At 49.1% G+C, this 25,474-nt stretch overlaps 1 protein-coding gene across 1 annotated transcript in view; it reads right to left on the reverse strand.

Annotated features, from left to right (window-relative positions):
- Positions 1–3,812: 3,812 nt before the first annotated feature.
- Positions 3,813–25,474, reverse strand: part of LOC308671633 (cytosolic purine 5'-nucleotidase-like) — a 28,924-nt gene continuing 7,262 nt past the window's right edge. The window contains exons 2-17 of the mRNA XM_081333984.1: positions 24,939–25,012; positions 23,926–24,043; positions 23,719–23,814; positions 22,649–22,740; positions 20,290–20,347; positions 19,971–20,064; positions 19,355–19,408; positions 13,804–13,887; positions 13,495–13,536; positions 12,990–13,100; positions 8,856–8,922; positions 6,270–6,440; positions 5,964–6,015; positions 5,181–5,241; positions 4,370–4,546; positions 3,813–4,169 (exon numbers count right to left, since the gene is read on the reverse strand). Of these exons, the coding sequence (XP_081190110.1) occupies positions 3,981–4,169; positions 4,370–4,546; positions 5,181–5,241; positions 5,964–6,015; positions 6,270–6,440; positions 8,856–8,922; positions 12,990–13,100; positions 13,495–13,536; positions 13,804–13,887; positions 19,355–19,408; positions 19,971–20,064; positions 20,290–20,347; positions 22,649–22,740; positions 23,719–23,814; positions 23,926–24,043; positions 24,939–25,012 (1,540 nt within the window). The 3' untranslated portion in view covers positions 3,813–3,980. The remainder of the gene's footprint in view (positions 4,170–4,369; positions 4,547–5,180; positions 5,242–5,963; positions 6,016–6,269; positions 6,441–8,855; positions 8,923–12,989; positions 13,101–13,494; positions 13,537–13,803; positions 13,888–19,354; positions 19,409–19,970; positions 20,065–20,289; positions 20,348–22,648; positions 22,741–23,718; positions 23,815–23,925; positions 24,044–24,938; positions 25,013–25,474) is intronic.

Consider the following 25,474-nt stretch of genomic DNA (forward strand, 5'->3'; position numbering starts at 1 on the left):
TCTGGTGGAAATGTATTAAGAGGCCCCTGGTATGTTTTTAGCCGGTTATTTTAAAGGGTTGGGGAGGGGGGAAGGGGAGGGTTGGGAGGAAATTGGGGTGTATATCAACCAGCTGTCAGTCTGGGCCTGTGATGGTCTCCGGTGGGATGGGGTTGGGGTTTGGGGCTTCCGGTTCCTTTAGTACTGGGGTGGGGTTGCAAATCCCCATAACGATTGGGAATGGCAGCAGGTGTCTTGCACGGAGGGCCATATCAACATCCGGGATTGTCTTTGAGCGGTGGCGTGCTCCGACCCTCCGGTTGGCACCCTTTTGTCTGGGGGTGAGGGGGATCAGGCCCCTGAGCTCAGGCTAGTGTATTTTAATGCCAGATCCATTGTTAACAAGGCTCCCCTTGTCTGGGATTTATCGAGGCGGAACACGCAGATCTGGCATGCATTACGGAAACCTGGCTGGGCTCGGAGGGAGGGGTCCCTCTGACTGAGTTATGCCCTCCAGGTTTCTGTGTGCTACACCGGCCACGGGCTCAGGGTAAGGGTGGTGGGGTGGCGGTGTTTATACGGGAGACCCTATGTCCGCGGGAGACCACCGTTGTGCAGATAGGCGGGAGTGAGTCCCTCCTCCTGAGGTGCGGCCCTCAGGCTCAGTTGGGCCTGTTGCTAACATACCTGGTGCCCAGCTGTGTGGCAACGGCCCTGCCCGGGCTGCTCGACACCCTCTCAGGGTTGTCGGTGGAGTTTCCCAGAATCATAGTTCTGGGTGACTTCAACCTGCCTTCCCTAGGAGGGTCATCAGAGTTAGCTCGGGAGTTCATGGCTTCCATGACGGCCATGGACCTGACCCAAGTAATTCAGGGCCCGATTCATGGGGGGGGCACACTCTCAACCTGGTTTTCTTATCTGGACAATGGCTGGATGATCTGGGAGGCGGTTTGCCAACTATTGTCCCCCTGTCATGGTCCGATCATTATCTCCTGCGGCTGGTCTTCCACTATGCCACCCCCTGCCGCTGGGCTGCGGAGCTTACCAGGTGGTTCTGCCCCAGGCACCTAATGGACCCGGAACGGTTCCAGATGGCGCTTGGGTCTTTACCTATCTCCCTCACTCACAGCCTGGTGGATGCCTGGGAAAGGGCAGCCACCGAGGCACTCGACCGTGTTGTACCCTTGTGACCCCTGACCCGGCACAGATCCCGTTGGGCCCCATGGTTTTCTGTGGAGCTCCGGGAGATGAAGCATCGGAGGCGGGGTCTAGAGAGCGGCTGGAGGTCCACCCGGTCTGAATCTGACCGATTGCGACTAAGAACCTTTACAAGGTCTTACCTCGCGGCAATGAGGACGGCGAAGTCTAACTACTTCGCTGTCCTCATCGCGTCCGCAGATAATCGCCCAGCCACCCTTTTTAGGGTGACTCGCTCTCTCCTTAATCAGGAGATGAGGGAGGAGCCTTTACAGGGGTGGGCTGAGCAGTTTAGTCATCATCTGGCGGACAAAATCGCTCAGATCTGGGCCGGTTTGGACTCTGACTGGGCAGAGTCTGGCGTGGAGGAATCGAGCGGTTTTGAGCATGTTATCTGGACTGAGTTCGATCCTGTTTCCCCCGATGACGTGGACAGGATCATGAGGAGACTGAGCTCCACCACTTGTTTATTGGACCCGTGCCCCTCCTGGCTGGTTTATGCGGCCCGGGAGGAGACACGAGGCTGGTTCCAAGCAGTAATAACTGCTTCTTTGAGGGAGGGTGTATTCCCCGCTGCCTTGAAGGAGGCGGTGGCGAGGCCCCTTCTCAAGAAGCCTGTCCTGGACCCGGCGATTTTGAATAACTATCGTCTGGTCTCCTTTTTAGCGAAGGCCATTGAGAGTGTGGTGGCACATCAGCTTCCTCTGTTCCTGGAGGAAATTGATTATCTAGACCCGTACCAATCGGGTTTCAGGCCAGGGTACAGCACGGAGATGGCATTGGTCGTGCTGGTGAATGATCTCTGGCGGGGTCGGGACAGGGGAAGTTCCTCCGTCCTAGTCCTATTAGACCTCTCAGCGGCTTTTGATACCATCGACCGTGGTATCCTACTGCGATGTCTCAGGGGGCTGGGAGTGGGAGGCACTGTTTTACAGTGGTTCTCCTCCTATCTCCTGGGCCGTTCGCAGTCAGTGTTGACAGGAGGGCAGAGGTCAGCCTCGAGATCTCTCGTTTGTGGAGTTCCTCAGAGGTCGGTCCTCTCTCCCCTCTTGTTCAACATCTATATGAAGCCGCTGGGTGAGCTCATTCGTGGTTTCAGGGTGGGGTATCATCAGTATGCCGATGATACTCAACTTTTTCTTTCCACCCCGAACCAACCCAGTGATGCCCTCGACGTGATGTCCCATTGCCTGGAGGCGGTCCGGGTTTGGATGGGGAGAAACAGGCTTCATCTCAATCCTGCCAAGACTGAGTGGCTGTGCATACCGGCATTTCGGGTTAACCAGTTGGTTCCATCACTAATGATGGGGGGTGAGGTGTTACCCCCCGTTGATAGGGCTCGCAACTTGGGCGTCCTCCTGGATTCACGGCTCAGTTTTGAAGCCAGGGGGGGCTTTTGCCCAGGTTTGCCTGGTGCGCCAGTTGCGGCCCTATCTAGACTGAGATGCCGGGGGGGCTTTTGCCCAGGTTTGCCTGGTGCGCCAGTTGCGGCCCTATCTGGACTGAGATGCCCTACGCACAGTCACCCATGTGCTCGTGACCTCCCGCCTAGACTACTGCAACGCTCTCTACATGGGGCTGCCCTTGAGGACCACTCGGAGGCTTCAGCTGGTACAGAATGCAGCTGCGCGAGTTGTGATGGGAGTCCCTCGATACTCCCGTGTAACACCTCTTCTCCGCGAGCTGCATTGGCTTCCAGTTGCCCTCCGAGTGAGATTCAAGGTGCTGCTGGCATCAACTCCCCATCGTCCTGTGCGCTCCCACAGGGAGGGCCTTCTTAGGGTACCGCTGGTGAAGGATTGCCGGCGGGTGACTCCCAGAGGGAGGGCCTTCTCTGTGGATGCGCCTGCCCTTTGGAACCAACTTCCTATGGAACTCAGGACTGCCTCCAACCTCTGCTCATTTCGCTGGGACCTAAAAACTTGGCTCTTTGAGCTGTCTGGCCTAGACTGAGGGGTTTTTAACTGGGTGTTAAAGTTTTAATTTTTAACTTTTGGGCTTTAAATTTAATTAATTGTTTTAAATTTATTTTAACTTTTGTATTGTATGGTTTTAATTGCCCTGTAAACCACCCTGAGTCCTATGGGAATAGGGTGGTATATAAGTCAAATAAAATAAAATAAATAAAATAAAAATAAACCCGCCTTGCCTACCCTACAAGGTTCCATCCAAAAAAGGTGCCAGAACTCTGTTCTGAGCATTCTATGACAAAAAACCCTGGTTTTAGCTCTTGGGCATTGTGTCCTTACACAGGGACACAGTGTGGGGACTCCACTAGACCCGAACTCCTGAAATGTGCTCTATATGAAGCTGTCTTTGAAGACCACCCAAAGGTTTTAACGGGATCAGAGTGCCGGTTATTTTAAAGGGTTGGGTTAATTGTTAGCTATCACACACTAACATGAATCTGTGACACCAGTACTCTGGGGAATCATAACGTTTCAGCATATCTAAAAATATTTCCTAGTGAGAGACTGCTCTGACTTTTGTTGCACAGCAGTTAAGTCTATTTTTGCAGTATCCTCGACTGTTAATCGCTTAAATTTCCCATAGCTGAATGGCTGAGAAAGACCAGATTTCAGTACATGATGCCATTTTTGTTTTATTTTTACCCCAAAAGTATCTCTTATGCCAGCTTTGCTCTACACGTGGTCTTCCTGAGCGCCAATATGGAACCCTGACTAGGTCAGTGGCATCTCCCTGGCTAAGAACTTGGACCTGCTCCTTCTCACCTCCTGTTCCTGGCAAGGGCAGGAGTAGCACAGAGGCACAGGGCCTTTTCTATAAAGTCGATAAAGTCATCTTCAAGAACTGAGGGAAAGGCAAAACGGGAGCTGCCAATTCAGCCACAGAAGAAGCAGGGAAGAAAGACCAAATGACTCTGGCCTAAGTCTACTCACCTGCTGCCTGAGCTGGTGCATAAATTGCCCTGAAAGAGAGTCCATCTCGGCGGTCTCCATTTTAATATGCTCCACGGTTGATTCATGGGGCAACTGATAGGGAACAGATCGAAATGAAATAGAGAGTGAAGAGCTACCTTCAGGGATTCCTATTCAGGTGCCAACGGAAGCAGCCAAAGCCCCTTCCACGAGAAGCAGCAGGGAGCTGCTGGAAAAAAGGCCGTCCTCTAGGTCAGTTCACAGAACCCCTGCACCCCATTTCCTTTTCCCACCTCTTGATTTTGCCCACATACCAGAGCCGCTGGTGCCCGGAAAAGGTAGCTGAAAGGATAATAGAGGAAGTTCACGAAGGAAGCAGCATAGAGGTCTGCATAGCGCATCAGCTGATTGGCAAAGAGGGTCTCATGGGAGCCACAGTGGAAGAGACTTCCCATCTTCCCATAACACATGTCCATCTCATGGGTGACTTTCTGCAAGAGAAAAGTTGCGCTCTAGCAGCCATCAGCCTGATTTTTACAGAGTTGGATTTTTTTGAGAAAATTATAACCAGACTGGACAGCCATTTATCTGAATAGTATAGGGTTCCTGCTTGTGCAGGGGATTGGACTAGAAGACCTCCGAGGTCTCTTCCAATTCTGTTATTCTATGACTTCTATAACATTGGTGGATCACCAGAACAACATAAGCAAACACCCACTGAAAGTCGGGCTGTCATGCCTTTCCTGTCCTTTAATTGTAGATTTCCATGCCAAGAAAGCAGAGGTGAAAGAAATTCTCTCCAGACTCCCAGATACCACAGGAGCTGCCATCAGTGGGGGGGGGGCATTCACAGGGTGCTGCCCAGGCCTCCCTCTTTCCTGGGAGAGGCTGCTCCCCTCCCGCCGAATTCCCCACCAACTGCTCTCCCTGCAGCCAGTTCCCTCTTGAGGCTGCCCTGTACTTTGTTCCACCTTTCTTTGGGAATTTTCTGTAGTTCTTTCTCTGGAAGGCAGGGGTACCACCAGTGCTCCATGAAGAGCAAGGAATGAACTAAGCCTGGATACAAGACCTGCCATGCAGGATTAACAACCCAAAGAACACAGGGACAAGGGAGAGGGATGAGACCTGGATCCGCTTCTTGATGGAGCCGATGTCTGGGCATTCACTGCTTCCACTGTCCAAGTGCCTGGAAAAGACAAGGAAGTCTGAGCCAGAAGCCTTCCCTTGCTCACACTGAGTTGCAGGAACTGAGTATGTCTAGTCTAGTGCAAAGAAGGAACAGGGGTGACATGATAGCAGCGTTCCAATATTTAAGGGGCTCCTATAAAGACAAGGGAGCCAAACTATTTTCCAAAGCACCAGAAGGTAGAACAAGAAACAATGGATAGAAACTAATCAAGGAGGGAAGCAATCTACAACTAAGAAGAATTTTCCTAACAATGTGAACAATTAACCAGTGGAACAGCTTGCCACCAAAAGTTGTGGGTGCTTCCTTATTGGAGGTTTTTAAAGAAGAGATTGGACAGCCATTTGTCCAGATTTCTATAGAGTCTCTTGCTTGTGCAGGAGGTTGGATTAGAAGGCCTCCAACGTCACTTCCCACTCTGCTATTCTATTCTGTTCTGTTCTCTAGATCCACCCACATATTAAGCAGAATGACTGTTTTGCCAGGCAGCAGGTGATTTTGAGTGGAGCGAAAACAGCCAGGACAATCCACCAATCACTTCCCTTAAATGATTCTGTATTGAAACTGTAAGGACAGCACCAACTGCTCGCCTCACTTCTGAAGAGGTTCGGGCCAAGCTGGGTAGGGCAGCCGAGTTTATGACTGGCCATATCAATGTGGCTGTGAAAAACATCCCTTACAATCCAGGCAAAATGCTAATAGATCAAAAAGGTCTTACTCACTGGTACAGTTCAGCCAAAAGCACATCCAGACTCCGCAACTCCTCAAAGAGTTCTGTAAAGAGAAAATGGCAGCACTTGATTTAGCTGATTGTCCAAAAAGGATGGAAAAACCAGGCAGAGCAGGTCCCAGGGACTGAGGGAAACATGGCTCTTTGAAAGACCTCTGAAATGGGTGCAGCTTCTAGCCAGGGAGAGATCAGACCATGGGATGGAAGGTGACTGAACCACAGGTGGTGCTCCTTCTAAGTTCCAGCAAGAGGCCCTCACCTGGGGCATCTCTATCCCCACAGGCAGATGAAACCTCACCACTCTTCTCAGTCCACACTTGCAGCTCCTTAGCCACTTCTGGGACCACCAGGAATGTGTGCCATCCTTGCTTCTTCTTAGATTTGAGAATATCTCCAAAGATATGATCACCAATGTAAAGAATCTCCTTGCCCTTCATGCCCAAGAGGTCACATATCATGTCTGAGGAGCCTAGAAACGGGAAACATGTTTCATTCTCACATATATTAATTATGGGGGAATTTAACTATTAGCCACACTTTTTGAAAGTGGAAATGAGCACACCCGTTTTCCCTGTGGGAATTAAATGAGAGGAAAAGATATCCTCTATGTATCACCGAAATGGCTCTCCTCAAGAGTCCATCAAACAGCCTCATCTGCACATTTTAGTAATTGGGGGAGGTTCATGATGACTATGAGATGAGCCAGTAAGTGTCAGGGTTGCCCCACCAGTAGCTGAAGATCTAGGTCAACATCATTTACTGGCCACAGACAGCTCCAGGCCCATGTTTGCAGCTGCTAGGGAAGGAGAAGGCATGTTTAATGATGGTTCTGCACATGATGCAAATTTGGGGAAGATGGGATTCTGCAGCTGTGGGGCAGGGGCTGAATTCTTTGGCCTGTGATAGAGTTTGTTCTACTGTTCTTAGGTTCCTACCTCAAAGTAGTAAACACCTTGAATTCTTAGTTGTGGTTAGAGTAAGCTCTAAGGCAGACATGTCAAACACAAGGCCCGGGGGCCGGATCCGGCCCGCAAAGTGGTTTCATGTGGCCCACGAAGCCATCCTGGAAACAGTGAGAGAACGGCCCCCACTGCCTTGGCCCTGGCCCAGAGACCTTCTTTCTGCCAGAGACCCTCAGATCTGTCCCACTCCTGCCCAGGCCCCCATAGGCACCCTTGATGTCAACGATGTAGAGCTGGCCACGCCCACCCAGTAGGCCACACCCACCCAGGCCACGCCCACCCGGCCCCTTGAGGGCAACCGCAATGCTGATGCGGCCCTCAATGAAATTGAGTTTGACACCCCTGCTCTAAGGGGTCAAAAAAGAGTGTAGGAGCTCAATCAGGGGTCACTAGTTAGCAACCCATGATCTGGGCAGCCAAATATCATATCACCAATTATCAGGGGTGTGATTTTTTTTTCCTTTGAAGGCAGGCAGAAATGAGGAGCAAAATGTTTGTGATGCATTTCTGAAGTTTGATATCCATATTTTACTCCTTAAGCCTCCCAAGATTGGGGGGAGGAATGTGATTAATAATTTTAATGTCAACGCTGCTAAGATCGAATGTTATTGCTTGACATGAGATGAAGAAGTAGCTATTTCATATGTTAAACTTGTGTATTGCTTTAAGACTTGTGTATTGTTTTAGTTTAAAATTGGTGGGATGGCCATTTGTCTCTCTAAAGAAGATAAGACTTTGGCGGTTCTTCTAACAGAAGGAAAGCTGATTCTTTAAATTAATTGGAGAATATGATTAATGACAAAATTAGAAAGGTGGAGAATTGTGTTTTAATATATTGTGCAAGGGGCAGAGATTTCAGATTCCAGCTTCCTTCGAGCAAGCATTTGCCGGTGTATTAGGCTAATAAAGGACTTTTAAGGTAAACAATGCCTCAGAGTCACTTGAAAAGCCCATACATTGGAAACTTGACATTTACAGTATATTGTATGCAAAAAGGTTGGATGGCTCTGTTTATCCTTTTCAGGTCCCCAACCCAGATTTTGTGCAGAAAATAACAATTCCATACTGTATTGTGTGGATTAATTTTCAATTTTCACCTTCAAGCAATGTACTAATATTGGCATATTGGGGGCAATTCACTCCAGCACTCCACTACCTTCTATCTTCAGATAGATATTTAGTAGCAGAAGGGACAGAATCAAGTCTTACGAGGCAGCCGAAGCCTTGAGGACAATTTCCCAGCAGTACAACACATCCCAAAGTTCCAGAATTACTGGCATACCCTCTCCAGCAGTCAGAATGATTAGAAGAGTGAATGGTAGATGTGCTGAAAGCCTTTGAGATGTTGTCAGAGCACCAGTGCAACTGCCCTTCCTCCACATCCACAATTTCATAAGTCCCACAGCTTATTTATGTGCCCTGCTTGCCCTGGGAGAAGACACCCCTGACCGTAATCATTTGTTGACAATAGGAACACATGGCCTTGTCCACCACCTTCCAGACCATCTCTGGCGCTTGCTTGTTTCACTTCAAAGGAGGGGCTTTTCCTCTTCTGTCAGCACAGACCTACATAGAGCAATCATTCATTCCAAGGGCCCTCTTCTATTGGCCACCCAGTCACCTTTTGGCAATGGTTGTGCCCGAAAGCCATTGTTGCCACGTCTGCCCACCCAACAGCAGAAGGAATGGAAACTGGTCTGGTTGCCAGTTCTCACAGGTGATAAACGGCAAGAACAGCTACTTTGCTGCCAGTCCTCCAAGCCCATGGAGACTGAAGAATTGTGTTTTTTACCCCACCTTGCCATGGGGAGGCAAAAGACGTCTTATTTATCCACCTGCAATGAGAAGCATTTTCCGAGGTACGCAAGGGGAACGGTTATCAGAAAGGTGGCAGGCCCAAAGGGATACCCAGGCAACTTTACCTCCAGAGTAGACAGCACAGTGCTGATGTGGTCCTCTGTAGGTCCCAATTCGCAGCTTCCCTGTATCCTGCACACAAAGATGGGGGTATACTTAGAGTAACCAAACACATGCAGACAACCCCTCCAACCCACAGGTTTATGAACAGGCTGGGAAGCTCAACCCCCAGCAGGATCTCCTTCCCTCCAGCTCCTTCTAGTTATCATCCTTGTTCATCTGTTCCCATTTTTCCCTCTGCAACCTGACCTTTGTAGTCTGTTTTTTCCACAGTAAGCAATTCTCACAGTGGGGGAACAAGCAAAATAAGAGCAAATGACTGTCCGTACAAGTATCTGCTTTACTCCAAGATAACCTACGTCCTGTCTTCTTGAAGAAGCAAAGTCAAGTTGGGTTCTGAGGAAGAGTCTATTTATATATATAGCCACTGACTAGACCAACAAATTATTACATCCCAGACTGGAGAAGACCCAGGAAACTACAGACCAATCAGTCTAACATCAATACCTGGGAAGATCCTGGAAAAGATAATAAAAAAACAGATCTGCAAATGACTAGAAGCAAAGTGGTAACTAGTAGCCAGCATGGGTTTATTAAAAAGAGATCATGCCAAACCAATCTTATTTCATTCTTCGATAAAGTGACTAAACTAATAGACCAGCGAAATACTGTGGACATAGTATACCTAGACTTCAGTAAGGCATTTGATAAGGTAGACCACAACCTACTCCTAGGCAAGCTAGAAAAAGGTGGAGTAGACAACATGGCCACCAGATGGATCTGTAGCTAGCTGGCAAACCATACTCAGTGAGTAGTCCTCAATAGTACTACATCCACATGGAGAGAAGTAAGCAGTGGAATACCACAAGGTTCTGTCTTAGGCCCAGTACTCTTCAATATCTTCATAAATGACTTAGATGAGGGAATTGAAGGGGAACTCATCAAACTAACAGATGACACCAAACACCCCAGAAGACAAACTCAGGATCCAAAAAGATCTTGACAAACTTGAACAATGGGCCCTGTCCAACAAAATGAGTTTCATTGTGGAGAAAAGCAAAGTGTTACATTTAGGCAGGAATACAGACTGGGCGAGACCTGGCTCAAAAACAACAACTGTGACAGGGACCTTGGTGTAGTACAGAAGGTCTTGACCATGTGCAGCAGCAGCCAAAAAAGCTAATGCAGTCCTGGGTAACAGAGGCATAGAATCAAGATCACATGAAGTATTATTACCGCTTTATAAAACCCTAGAACGATCACAGCAGGAATACCACAGCCAATTTTGGTCACCATACCACAAAAAAGATGTTGAGAGTTTGGAAAAAAATTCAGAGAAGAGCAACTAATATGATCAAAGGCCTGGAGACCAAAACATATGAAGAACCGCTGCAGGACTTGGGTCTGGCTAGTCTAAAGAAAAGAAGACATAGGGGAGATATGATAGCAGTGTTCCAGTACTTGAGGGGCTGCCACTAAGAAGAGGGGGTCACGTTATTCTCCAAAGCACCAGAGGGCAGGACAAGAAACAATGGTTGGAAACTGATCAAAGAGAGAAGCAACCTGGAATTAAGGAGAAACTTCCTGACAGCGAGGACAATCAATCAGTGGAATAGCTTGCCCAGAGAAATCTCACTGGAGATTTTTAAGAAAAGGCTAGTCACTTGTCTGAGATAGTATAGGTTCTCCTGCTTGACCAGGGGGCTGGAGTAGACCACCTCCAAGATCCCTTCCAACTCTATTCTATTCTTCTATTATTATTATTATTCTAAAGAACAATGGGATGTGCAGCCCATACCTGAAGCTGAAACATTATTGCAACCCCTTCCATTACAGAACACAGTAGGTGATATGAGGCATAAGATGATAAATAAACTGGCTACAATCAACCCCTGAAATAAATTATCAAGGCTTAGTACAGAAGTATCATCAGAGAGTATGCTAGAAGATGCCAATAGAGCCCTCACAAGGTCCCTTCCAACTCTGTTATTCTGTTATTCTCTACATGTTTGGATTCCACTTAATCTTCAGCTGCTTGGACTTCTGAATTTTTGGAAGCTGGGAGCAACTCACTGCCCAACAACCAGATCTGCAACAGTTACTGCTTCATCAACAAATGGCTCCATAAATAAAAGGCTTAATAATGCTTTGGGTGAGAACTGGTTCTTAAAAGCCACTTCCTGTGAAGCAGGCATGTTATCCACAATGGTAGCACAAGTTTTGGGTCTGTCAAAGCAACGTTTCACAGCCAAAGAGAGGAGCTGACTGATTTTAAACTAATCCACATCTATTTGTTTATAGGCATCCTAACTCAATGTGTGCAGTGAAGGAAAGTTTGCTCACCTGTTGTGTCTACCATTCTAATTCTTCAAAAGGTCACCTTTCCTTTCAAAAAATTCAATTCTGTCCCCATAAGGATGCTTTTAGTGTGTTAGTTTGCTTTCTTGGCTTCAGCCTGCATACTACCATACACTCTATTGGTAGGAGCAGTCAGCATGGATGGGCAGGCTCTCAATGAACTGCCTGATTGCCACCATGATCTGTATGAGGTCTCTGAAGTGTGAATCTACAGATATAATGGTCTCATCTGGATCCTCTGAACTATCAGCCTGAAGAACTACCAACGTCAACCAGGAACCTGTGGCAGCTTCAAGAGACAAACTAGCACTAATGATGTTACCTAGTTTGCGTAATGAAACATCTGCAAGAAAACAACCAAGTTCCAAGAGCACCAAGGACCCTAAATAGACCAATTAGCCTGAGCAAGCAATATTCAAGTAATGAGGACTAGATTTTGGCAGAGGGAACATCGTAAGCAAATACCAGTCTAGGAGGGCTGAGCAAAATAACCAGCATCTCCAACTCTCCAATTCCAGAGTATCTCTTTGTCACTCTATCTTACCCTGCACTGAGCCCCTGGTCTTAATATTTGGACCAGCTCATGGCATTAAAACCCTGAACCTGTGTGGTTCTGCTTCTGCCTTTCTTCTGGTAAAGATCACTAAGCTTCAAAGCAAGTTACAGCCTCTTTAAACTTTCTGAGCCTTAAGTAATATCTGGCTAATCACCCAACTCCTTGGTATTTTTTTAAATAACTTTATTAGATTTTAAAATAAAGAGGTAAAAACTAACAAGAACTAATACATGACAGAAAAAAGATGAGGCAGAAAAAGATAAGCAAAGTCAAAGTGCAAAAATAAGAGAAATACAAAGAAATGACTCTCAACTTTCTTTTACAACAGGTATACATATCAACTTATATTAAAACTCTAACTTTCAATCTAAATTTCATTTTTTTATTATCTACTATAATTTCTAATCATCTAATGTCATAATTCCTCAGTATTATTAGAAAGTTTATGATTTGGTGATACATGCAAAACCAGTTTGGATTTGTCTGACTTTCATTTTACACTGAGTGGCACAAAGAAGGGAACCCGTTGTGTAGTCAGTTTTAAGAATTTCTACCTTCTTATAAACTTGGAGCTTCATTGCTGAGCAATGCAATGCAACCCACGGGAAGAAGATTGCAGAATATCCAAAACAAAGGTGTGCTTTCCCCCCTGTAATCCATGGCCAAAAAGGTGGCATAGGAACACGCTTTTCAAGGAGAAAGAGGGAATGGACTGATGCTCTGCATCCAACAGCTGAAATTGCTTCTTGCTATGTTGCAACAGGATGCACTTCCTCAAACATGTATTAGTCTGACCAATATCTGTGGAGAGTCATGTGGGGCTCACTCTGCAGCATCCAAAGCCTTTTTGGGTCAGATCCAAAATGAAAGGAGTACAATCAGCCAGATAAGCAAAAACCAAGGCTAAAAAAGAGCTTCACACACTATGCAGGTAGATGCCATAAGGTCCTATAATCAGGAACACCTATATGTAATCTGGGAGTAAGCAGAAGCAGAACAAATCTTGCTAAGTGTTGGTGAGATTTTGTTGCCCATTGATCCATTATGATCATTAGCTGAATAAGTCTCACTATTGTACACAATCACCTCTTATGGATCTCCCCCGATCTTGGCCCATTTGGGCAAGATGACAATGAACCCTTCCCTGTTTTCATGAAGTTCCTCCTGGATCCTGCCCCACTCTTCTCTGCTATCCTCCCTGCTTTTGGCCCTGACCAACACGTACTGTGTTGACTTGCCGCAAAACAGTTCCCTCAGCAAAAAAGAGGGGCTTGCAAGTGTCGACAACAATCAGATCAAAGTAAGAGCGCCATGGTCGATGCTGGGATTTATCCTGCTGTTGGAAAAGGAACAAATTAGGCTACTTGGCATACTGGAAAGTCCTGAAGGTTTCCTATTAGTCACAGCTCACAATGACTGCATACATGTCTTTCTCTCCCTCCTCAGTTACAGGCATGTTATATGGACTTTAATAAGTGCTACCCTTACACTGCAAGCTGTCTGACAATTTACATCACTAAAGTACATGGGACTTAATAGCAGCTGTTTCCCATGGAGACAAATACAGGAGACATGAAAGGAAGGGCAGCCCCAACATTCCTTACTGTCTGGCAGGAAGGCCTATAACCCCAGCCCAACTACCTTTCTGCAATCCACATGACTTGACCCACCCAGATGCTGCTAATGGCCACCTGGGCCTGAAACATCTCACCAACTTACGATTGACTTACCATGTTTTCTTCACTGAAGTCAAGTAAGTATGTCATGATTGCCTGGAAAGAGATAAGCCCAGTGCTACTCTCTTCTGCAGTGAAAAATCAACCCAGGTTCAATGGCCTTGTTAAAGCAGGATGCAAAGCCATCAGGGTCTCTTCCATGCATCTCCCTGCCACTGACCTCCTCCCTCCAAACTATCTGGGTCCATGAGCAGTTGCAGGGTCAGCCAGCCAAATGGTCAGTTTGGCACTACCACCATTTCTTGAAGTAAGCATGGAGGACAGCAGGTCCCACCTCACCTACTCTTGGAAGGCCCGACTTACATCTGTATAGTTGTAGTCACTGTTGGTGGCAAGAAAAATTTTCCCTGCATCCTTCATGCGACTCAGCAGAAGAGGAATACGGGGCTGTAGGAAAGAAAACGGAAACAAGCTGCAGTTCAGAGCCTGGCTACTCCCTGCAGCAGCGTTCCGAGTGTTGTTCTGAACCAGCCCTCTTCTCGCAACCCCTAATTAAAAGAAGAGTCTGGAAAGCGTCCAAGGCTAAAAGGCTTCTGCCAAGATTTAATTACGCAGTTAACAAAAACACAAGAGCTTGTCTTCTCAAGCGGAAAAGTTGCTTTCAGCAACCAGCCCCTCCCCAAACACTTCTTTTATAGAGAGCTCAGGGCGTGGTCTCCCTGTGCCTCCTCCCGAGGAGTCCCATAGTCTTTCTTTGTTTGTCCCTGCTCGTCTGCCTCCTGCGTCGGGCGTCCTTGAACAGGGCCAGCTGTGGGTCATCATCCTCCGCACTCTCGGGCTCACACAGCTGAGAAGAGGTCCCCGGCTGAGGACTCTGCAAAGCCTCCAAATCATCATCAGCCGGTTCGTTTCCCTCCTCCCCCACATCTGAGTCCTCCGATACATCGGACCCGGCTGTCGGACCCACAGGCTGGCCCTGAGTCACAACACTATCCCGCACCGCAGGGCCCTTCCCTCGGGTCTGCCGATCCGGATGCGGTCGGGATGGGAACTGTTCGTGAAAAGCAGTCACCAACGCAGGGGCATGAACGGCGGTCGCGTCTTCCCATGTGAAGTCCTCCGGCCCGTACCCTTTCCACTCGATCAGGTACTGGAAGCGACCTTTCAGCCAGCGGGAATCCCTGATGCTGGCGACCTCGTACTCGGGGGTGCTGCCTCCATCACGAGTTCCTGATGGGGGAGGTTCCGCTTGGCGAAGTGGACAGGCCGGTTGTTCGGGGACCAACAAGGACCGATGGAAGACGGGGTGCACGCGCAGGGAACGTGGCAGAGTTAAACGATAGGCGACCGGGTTGATAACGGCCTCGACTGGGAACGGTCCAAGGTAACGGTGGTCCAGCTTCCTCGCCGGCCGAGTGGATGGTAGGTTCCTGGTGGACAGCCAGACCCGATCCCCCACCGATAGTGGAGGCGTATCCCTTCTCGACCGATCGGCGAACCTCTTGTAGTCGGCCTTGGCCTTCTCCAGCTGCCGTCGCACCAACCGATGGATCGCCTGTAACTCCGCCATGAATTCGTTCGCTGCCGGCTCCGGTGAGTCCACGGGAGAAAGAGGGAAGAACCTGGGGTGATAACCCACGTTGGCCAAGAACGGTGTCATCTGCGTGGAGGTGTGTTGCGAGTTATTAAAGGCAAACTCGGCTATGGCCAAATAGTCCACCCAGTTGTCCTGCTGCAGGTTAACGTAGCAGCGCAGATACTGCTCTAAGATGCCGATGACCTTCTCGGTACCCCCGTCGGTCTGAGGATGATGCGCGGACGAGAGGCAAACCTTAATGTCCAACGCCCGCATCAACTCCTGCCAGAAGCGGGCTGTAAACTGGGCCCCCCTATCGGAGACGACCCTATCGGGAAGGCCGTGCAGCCGGAACACCTGTTGGATGAACATGCGACTAGTGGCGCGAGCTGACGGTAAGCCGCGACAGGGGATGAAGTGCGCCATCTTGGTCAACATGTCCACCACCACAAACACTGTCGTGAAGCCGGAGGATGGGGGTAGATCCGTCAGAAAGTCCATGGACACAGCCCCCCAGGGTCTCTTGGGCGTTGGCAAAGGCTGCAATAAACCAGGCGGGGCCCCTGTCGCTGACTTGGCCTGCCTGCATGGGACGCAGGAGGTGACATAAGACTGGACATCGTGTCGGACTCGGGGCCACCAGAAAGTACGGGAGACCAGGTTCAGAGTCTTGAACAGGCCAAAATGCCCCGCAGCCGGGTTATCATGACATTGGCTGAGGACGAGTCCCCTGAGTGGCCCTCCTGGAACATAGAGCCGGTCACGATAATACAGGAGTCCATCCGTGACCGACCAAGGCGAATCTGGTCCCACCTCTTCCTTCCGCTGAGCCACCCACGCCTCCTGCTGCTGCGCCTCCCGGATCCGAGCCCGTATATCCACCGGCTCCCGTACCGCAGCAAAAGACTCGACGGGGATCACTGTCCTGGGCGGAAGCTTGTCTTCCACTCGGGTGTACTCGGGCTTCCTGGACAGAGCATCCGCTCTCTGGTTGTGCCCGCTTGGTATGTACCGCACCCGGAAGTCAAACCTCGCAAAGAAGAGGGACCACCGGATCTGGCGTTGGTTCAAATTCCGAGCGGTCTGCAGGCTTTCCAGATTCTTGTGGTCCGTCCGGACCTCGATTTGATGCCGCGCCCCCTCCAGATGATGCCTCCAAGCCTCGAACGCCGCCTTGATGGCCAGCAGCTCCTTCTCCCAGATGGTATAGTTGCGCTCCGAGGGATTCAATTTCCGAGAGTGATACGCGCAAGGGAAAAGGGTACCGTTGGGCGTCGCTGCCTGGAGTAACACGGCCCCAATGGCAATGTCGGAGGCGTCCGCCTCCACGACAAACGGCCGTTGCGGGTCAGGATGCTTCAAGATGGGCTCCTTCATGAAGGCGTCCTTCAAAGCTTGGAACGCCTGTTGTTCGGGGGCGTTCCACTGGAACCGAGTCTTCTTCTGCAGGAGCCGGGTGAGGGGGGCTGTCAAGGCAGCAAAGCCAGGGATGAATGTCCGATAGTAGTTGGCAAATCCAAGAAGTCGCTGAACATCCTTCACGCGACGCGGGGGTTGCCAACTCTGCAACGACTCAACTTTACTTGGATCCATGGCGATGCCCTCAGGAGAAATGCGGTGGCCCAAGAAATCAATGGTCACCTGGTAGAACTGGCACTTCTCCAACTTGGCAAACAGCCGATGTTTCCGGAGGCGCTGCAGGACCTGACGGAGATGCTGATGATGCGCTTCACGCGACGGGGAGTAAATCAGGATGTCGTCCAGGTAAATCACAACAAACTGGTCCAACAGATCCCGAAAGATGTCATTCATAAAATGCTGAAACACAGCGGGGACGTTGGTCAGGCCAAACGGCATCACCGTGTACTCGAAATGTCCATAGCGAGTACCAAACGCCGTCTTCCACTCATCACCCGGCCGAACCCTGACGAGGTTGTAAGCTCCACGCAGGTCCAGTTTCGTGAAGATCTTAGCCTCCCGGAGTCGGTCCAAGAGCTCGGGGATGAGGGGCAGCGGGTAGCGGTTACGCACCGTGATGGCATTGAGTTTCCGGTAGTCACAGCAAAGTCGTAACTCGCCCGACTTCTTTTTGACGAAGAGCACGGGCGCAGACACTGGCGAGGACGAGGGCCGGATGAAACCACGAGCCAAGTTCTTTGTCAGGAAGTCCCGCAATGCAGCCAACTCGGGCTCCGACATGGAGTACAAACGCCCCACTGGGAGAGGCGCATCAGGGACTAGGTCAATGGAGCAGTCGTAGGGCCTGTGCGGGGGTAATTGGTCCGCCTCTGACTCGCTGAACACGTCAGCAAAGTCGGACAGTACGGGAGGCAAGGAAACCCCTGAGGAACCCTCCACCTGGCCGGCACAGATATGGCGGGTGTGGTCCACGCACTGCAAACTTGGGAAGGTGACCAAGTTCTGAGACCAATAGATCTGTGGATCATGCGCCCGGAGCCACGCCAGTCCCAAGACCACGGGGAAGTGCAGATCCGAAGTGACGTAAAACTGAATGGCCTCCACATGGGTACTGATGGCCATACACACGGGTTGCGTGGCGGCCGTGATAGGCCCGGACAGGAGCACTCGACCATCGATGGTCTCCACAAGCATGGGCGGATCCACCGGACACTGGGGAACAGCCCATTTGGCCACAAAGGCCGAATCCATAAAGTTAGTGGTAGCCCCAGAGTCAATTAAGGCATGGACCGGAATCCCCTCTGGCTTGCCAGGAAGGATCAGTCGTGCCTCCAAAATCAAATGCCGTGGAGGTTCACAGGCACCGTCGGAACGGCGTCGCTCGGCGTGATCGTTGTGGGTCGCCCGATCTTTCACACCGTCTAGATCGGGCTCGGGCCGTTTCCCGATAGCAAAGCAGGGGACTTTCTCGGGGCAGGCTTGGTCACTGATGCCCGCTGACGCTTCTTCGGGCAAGAAGCAGCCAAATGTCCAGGGTCCCCACAGTAAAAACACAACCCCTCCGATCGTCGTCTGTCCATTTCCGTCACCGATAGACGGGACCTGGCGGCACCCAGCTCCATTGGCTCCTCCCTCTGGACTGGGGGCTCACGCACAACAGGGGCGGCAGGGGTCTGTGGGGTGGCACGGCGACTCTTACGCTGCTGCAGCCGGGCATCGATCCGCAGACAAAGATGGATCAGCCCATTCAGGTCTGAGGGAATGTCCACGCGGGCCAGCTCATCCAACATCTCCTCTGACAAGCCATCCTGAAAGGCATCCACGAGCGCAGCCTCATTCCAGGCGGAATCCTGGCTAAGCAGCCGGAAATCGCTGATATAGGCCTGTAGGGGGCGCTGACCCTGCCTCAAAGCTTTCAGACGTCGGGTGGCGGTCTGCGCCTTAATCGGGTCCTCGTACATGAGGCGCATATGGTCACAAAACCCCCCAAAGTTATCCAACAAAGGGCTAGGCTGTGCCAACAGAGGCGTGCCCCAACGAGCTGCATCTCCCGACAGAAGGCTCAACACGAATCCCACCTTATCTCGGTCAGTGGGGAAATCAGCTGCTCTCACGCTGATATAAAGCTGGCATTGTCCCAGGAAGGCAGGAAACAGTTCTGGTTTACCAGCAAATTTATCCGGCATAGCTATCTGACATTTCCTCCTGGGTGGGGGGGCAGCATGTACCTGAGCCTGCAGTTGTGCCACCTGAGTGGCCAGCAAGGTGAGTTGCTGGTTGAGCTGGGCATTCTCGGCAAGAAGCTGCTCCATCGTAGTATTAAGGGGTGGGTGGCTGAAAGCAAACTGTTCTGAACCAGCCCTCTTCTCGCAACCCCTAATTAAAAGAAGAGTCTGGAAAGCGTCCAAGGCTAAAAGGCTTCTGCCAAGATTTAATTACGCAGTTAACAAAAACACAAGAGCTTGTCTTCTCAAGCGGAAAAGTTGCTTTCAGCAACCAGCCCCTCCCCAAACACTTCTTTTATAGAGAGCTCAGGGCGTGGTCTCCCTGTGCCTCCTCCCGAGGAGTCCCATAGTCTTTCTTTGTTTGTCCCTGCTCGTCTGCCTCCTGCGTCGGGCGTCCTTGAACAGGGCCAGCTGTGGGTCATCATCCTCCGCACTCTCGGGCTCACACAGCTGAGAAGAGGTCCCCGGCTGAGGACTCTGCAAAGCCTCCAAATCATCATCAGCCGGTTCGTTTCCCTCCTCCCCCACATCTGAGTCCTCCGATACATCGGACCCGGCTGTCGGACCCACAGGCTGGCCCTGAGTCACAACAAGTGTCTTCAAGAGAAGGCTTATCAAGATAGGATTTCAGGGGCTGAAAAGGGGCCTCTTCTGCAACAACTCTCTCTCCAAGCCAAGATGTAAGCTCACTTACATCTTTTACCACATACTTCTCCAGGTCCTTCAGCATTTTCTCCTTGAGGCAGCCCTAGGAGAGCAACAGATGAGGAGGCCACATGAGCTCAGTGTCACTACCCAGGCCAAGCAATTGTGGGTCTCTTGAATGCCCATGGCAGCTTGAAAGTGATCCAGTAGATCAAGGCAGGCCCAAAGTTCTAACTCTTCCCTCATATCCAAGATTTTTACTACCAATAGTTAATATGACTTTATCAATGTATTTTGAAGTTATTTTTAAGCTGCCTTGGAACTGCAAATGTTAAGACATGACTAGGTGGTGAATTTTGGTTTGGTTTTTAGTGGCTTTGAGTCTCTCTTGACTCCTGGAACACTGCACTTTTTCGGCATCATTCTTTAAAGTGATTTGCATGGCCTTTTTCTTCCTAGTGAGAGGGGCTGGCTCAAAATCACCCAGCTCACATCATGCCCGTGCCCATTCCCCACTCCTGATCCAACATCTCAACCACTAGACCAAGCAGGCTCTTACGTTTGGCTCACTACAATAAATAATGCAAGGAAATATCTTGGTCTATCCAAAGCGCTTTGCCGCATCCATGCCTCCTCCTCCTCCTCCTCCCCACTCTTCTGCTTACTGAAAGGTGAACATGATCCATGGCCTCTCGGACATCCTGGAACATACTGCGGAAGGACATGAAGAGGTTGCCCTGCCTGTAGCCAGTCTCATAACTGAGAGTGAAAGAGGAACAAGTCCAAGGTGAGATCAGCCATGATTCCACACAACAGGGAGAGCCCAGGAACAAAAGTAAACTTGCAAACTGGAACAGAGTTCCCAGCCTCTGCCCCTTGTCACACTGGGGTTGGCATCCCAGAAGGCTCTAAAACCCCGGGCCGCACCCTCCACCCAGATGAGGCCAGGTTAGACCACCCAAGGGCTTCAGCCACAAGGCTTACTTCATGTATCTGGAGCAGTTGTTGAAGAAGTCCACGAGACAGGCCAAGAGGTAGGTTTCTGTGGGGAGGGAGAAAAGGGTGAGCGGAAGCCCCCTCTAGGCCATGGGGGAGGCCCACTTCGGGCTGGCACTGCCTGGAAAATCCATCTGGCTCTGGCAGCTCAACTTAAACCAGAAGTAGTCAACTTTAGCCTGCAAGGTGCCATGCTTGGGAAATTGTTTGCACCACACCATGAGTACAAAGATTGCACTTGCCAAACATCTTCACTTGCTCATCAAAGGAATCCATTTCCTCATGGACCTCAAGGTCTGGATTTGTGCCACATGCTAAATCACAAAAAAACCCCTAACCAATGTTAAAACAAGGTTCGTGTATTGTGCAAATGCAGCTGCTGGATCTTAAACTGGCTCAGCTAATTAAGTTATATAAACTTAGCCAAAGTTAAGTCACAGGAAAATGGTTTAAAATACAGTAGTACAGTGGCTCAACTGCTCAACTGCTTTGAAACTCATCAAATTTGGAACTCAACGCATTGGTGCAAAAGTTTTGTCACAATGTTCATTGTTTGTTTGGTACCCAATGCCCAAGCTATGTTCTGTACCAGCCTACTACCGGCCCTGCAGATAAGGCAGGGACAACCCCATTACAAGAAGGCAAGAGGCTGGAACTAAGCCTGCCAAATTTATGGACACAAAAGCAAACAGAGCAAAACAAGACACGAACCATGAAACAGGAGCTATTCAAACGGTTGCCTTCAGCAAACCAGCCCTCCCACATTCCCCTTTTAAACAGTTCAGGGCGTGGCTTCTCTCTGCCTTCCTCTGTTTACTCCTGCTTGACTGCCTCCTGCGTCGGGCGTCCTTGAACAGGGCCAGCTGTGGGTCATCTTCATCCACGCTGTCAGGCTCACACAGCTGGGTCTGCGTCGTAACCAGATGGGAGGGGCCTGGCTGAGGGCTCTGTGGAGCCTCAATACTATCCTCAGCAAGCTCTCCAACACCCCCCTCCTCCTCCTCCTCTGAATCGTCCGACCCAACTGCCGAACCCACAGGCTGACCCTGAATCACAACAAGCTACAACTTGTCAGTTTCGGTTGTCTTGTGACTACATTATTCCTTATGAGAAAAAATTGTTTAGTACTTATCATTTCTGGTACTCATTGCACCTCCCAGAACCAACTAACGATGAGTACCTAGGTACCACTGTATATACAAAATGCTTTAGAAAGAAAATGTGTTGACCAGGAGTCCCCAACCGCCAGGTTGTGGCTCAGTACTGTGCTGTGGATGGTTTGCAACAGGGCTGGGCAAGCAGCAGGCAAGTGCACACATGCAGCTCCATCTGTGTGAGTGGAGGGCATTTGTTTGTTTCTGTATGTGAAGATCCACACAAATGGAGCTACAAGTGCACGCACCTGCTGCTCACACAGAACCATTTTCTTGCCCCCTCCTCCCCACAGTCCTTAAAACCAGAAAGGTTGGGGACCACTGCCCTACACAAGGAATAGTACTATTGCTCTAATAAATTTTTCAGCAGTTACCCCTCACTTCCTTGTCAATCCTATGCAGAAAACCTTGTCCCCAATTTCAGGAACATCACTAGAGGAAGCCCCAAGATATTTTATTTATTTTATTTTAATTCCATTTATATCCCACCCTTCTCCGAAGACTCAGGGCAGCTTACAAGCTTAGCAGTAGCCTTCATTCTATGTATATGCCTGCTTATTAGGCCTTTCACACACACCCCAAGCGGCATTATTACAAAGTCAGCTTATTGCCCCCAACAATCTGGGTCCTCATTTTACCTACCTCGGAAGGATGGAAGGCTGAGTCAACCTTGAGCCTGGTGGGACTCGAACCTGCACTAATTGCAGGCAGCTGGTGTTACTTAAGGAGGCATTAGCCCACTGCTCCACCAAGGCTCTTGGTGATAGAGTAGCAATTCAGGGTTCAAGGGGTGTGTTGGAGCAAGGAGTACAATCTGCACTTGCTTCCAAGTTCTTTCCCTTTATTCTTCCTTTCAACATTCTAGCTGTGGTCCAAAACAGTTGCCACTCTGAAGAAAGTTTGTCAAATTTTGCAATTTGTTTTACGTTTAGAACAAAGCATCCAACTTGAAGCAATCTTTGAATGCTTGGAGAGCTGAATTTAGGGAGAAAAAGCTACATTTTATACTTACCGGCTATAGGAAACAGTGGAAACTTGGTGCTTTATTTGCACTCCACTTCCACAGAAATTAACAGGTGGCTGTGCCCAGAATTCCTCCCAACCCAGGAACAGCCAGATTAAACCCTCCTTTTGGACAGGTAGTGCCCTGGCCTGAGGTTGACCCCTCTTCCCAACTCTCCCTTTGTAAATACCTGTTAAATTAAACAAAGTATTCAGAATATGAAAACGTTTCATGTCGTCTCTCTGAATGAATTTGTTTGGGTAATAATTCCAGATTTCACTCCTAAAAACAGAAAAAATCAGCACTGAGATAGAGATGTAGTTGTACTGAAGGCAAACATTACTAAGACTTTTGTCCCAAGCTACCGGTCTTGTTGAAAGTATGAAATGAACTCCCAACCATCCAGAAAACCTCTTTTCGGTTCCCCATGAGACCTGCTCTCTTGTAGGGGTGACTGCCCCAAATCCAGGCTGCATCTTTGCTCATTAGTAGGGACCCAGGGCCTTTGCTCTTGAGCTCCAGGCTGGGTTTCTGGCAGTCAGAAATGGAAAGAGGCAGGAGAGACTCAAAATCTTCTGGAATTTCAACGAGGCCTTGGAATAGCTCTCCTTCAAGGATTTCCTTCAGGAAAAGAAGGGGGCAATGCAAATGGAGCAACAAAAATGATCAGGGGACTGCAGGCTAAAGGATATAAAGAACGGTTGCTGGAATTGAGTATGTTTAATGAAAAGAAGAATTAGGGGTGACACCATAGCAGTGGTCCAATATCTCAGGGGTTGCCACAAACAAGAGGGTGTCAACCTGTTCTCCAAAGCAACTGAAGGCAAGACAAAAAGCAATGGATGGAAACTAATCAAGGATTGAAGCAACCTAGAACTAAGAGGAAATTTCCTGACAGAACAATTAACCAGTGGAACAACTTGCTTCTAGAAGCTGTGAATGCTCCAACACTAGAAGTTTTTAAGAAGAGATTGGATAACCATTTGTCTGAAATGGTATAAGGCAGAGGAATTCTGGGAGTTGAAGTCCACGAGTCATAAAAGAGCCAAGGTTGCCTACCCCTGGTATAGGGTTTCCTGCCTGAGCAGACCTCCAAGTTCCCTTTCAACTCTGTTATTCTATCTTCTATTCTATTTCTATATCTATTTCTAAATTTCTATTTCTATTCTATAATATTTTCTGTCATCTTGTACTACAGTTGTCTCAGGAGAGAACCAGAAGATGAACCCCATAGCAACAAAGGAGGGATGAGAATCCTACCCCTTGAGGAAATGGAAGCCATGTGCACACACCAACAGATTGCCATGGGAATCCACCTTTAGCAAGTTCCCATATTGTGCATCAAAGATCAGCCCCCTGAAGAATGAAAAGAAAAGATTAGTGGGTTTCCTCCCTCCCACAATTCATGTCCAGCATCAAAGTCTCCAACAGCAACTGGAAGGATTAAATAACTGGGTATTTTGTTACCTGGTAGGGAAGGCAGGATCGTACTTATAGTCCAGAATTTCGTGAGGGTATCCAATAGACACCAGTCGCTCCAGCAACAGCTCAAAGGTCAGTTCTTCATAGTCTGGAGATTTGTACACTGCAGCAGAAAAGAGCAGAGTCCCCTACCATTCCTGGTTCATTTTTTATCACAAAGCCCAAAGGAAAAGTAGAAAATGTAAAAGACCAACAGTTTCTAACTGAGCTTTGTGCTTGCTCTCATGGTCATCTCAAAAATTGAAAAGTGGGGTTCAAAACAGCACAAATATTGAAATCTATTTGTGAAATGGTGAACTGGTCATGAATGCAGAATAACACAAGCAACCTGGTAATGCTCAGTTGGAATGAGATCAAAGCAGCCCACCAGAGCTGCCAAAGGTCCCAGCAATTTCCTGAATTAAAAACTCCAATTTGTTGGCTGGTGGGCTGAGTTTTCTTAGCCTGATTTTCTATCCTGTAACTAGCTAGGATCCTGTATCCATCTGTATGGGTTTCCTGTAAGGATTTTTGTTATCACACAAATACATTTTATTCTCACTAAAAGTAATTAACAAAATGCCATCATCATCAGTTGTAGGCTAAGGCAGCCATGACTGACTGAAAGGAGAGTGGTGATTCTGGATGGGGGTGGGAGGCAAAAGACAAAAGGGACCCACTTGCTGGAGGGGGACAGGTAATATTTCAGACTGATAGATGTCCTCCATGTCACTTATTTTGTGAATGGGCAACTCTCCCTCCCCCCCTGCTAGCTCCCAAAGACTGAGTACTCTTGAGTTAGCTTCAGTACAGACCTTCTCTTCTCATCCCAAGAACATATTGGCCCTGATGGGTCGAATCAGGAGACATGCATGCAATTTAATAACAGACCACAAGGGTCTGTTGGGCAACATCTCAGCAAAAAAGTGCCCCAAATGCAAGGAAACCTGCAGCTGGTTATCACCCCATCCCTCCGCAACCACATGCACTCCAGCAATTCAGCATTCCAGGCCTCTTACTTGCAAGGGTATAGTCCATATCAAAACCAAAGCATTTTATCTTCTCCAGTGCCAAGCTCCGGTTCACAAAGATCCTGGAAAGACAGAGAGAGAGAGAGAGAGAGGGAGAGGGAGAGGGAGAGGGAGAGGGAGAGGGAGAGAGGGAGAGGGAGAGGGAGAGGGAGAGGGAGAGAGGGAGAGGGAGAGGGAGAGGGAGAGGGAGAGGGAGAGGGAGAGGGGAGAGAGAGAGAGAGAGAGAGAGAGAGAGAGAGAGAGAGAGAGAGAGAGAGAGAGAGAGAGAGAGAGAGAGAGAGAGAGAGAGAGAGAGAGAGAAGATGTAGCCAGAGTTTTGCAACACATATTGACCCAGGCCTAGTCTTCTGGCCATCAGCAGCAGTTCCAAAGGCAGAAGCCACATGAAGCAGCCTAGAAAAGAACCCAAACAAACTCCCAAGAGAACTGCCCAAGCCACTAGTGGGAATTTCTTTGGAGGCCACCAGAGACTTGTGTGGAAGCTTTCAGAAGTGGGTGTCATGGTCTTTCTTACACAACCCAGC

This window comes from Vipera berus (assembly GCF_964194415.1).
Source record: "Vipera berus genome assembly, chromosome: 8".
NCBI lineage: Eukaryota > Metazoa > Chordata > Lepidosauria > Squamata > Viperidae > Vipera > Vipera berus.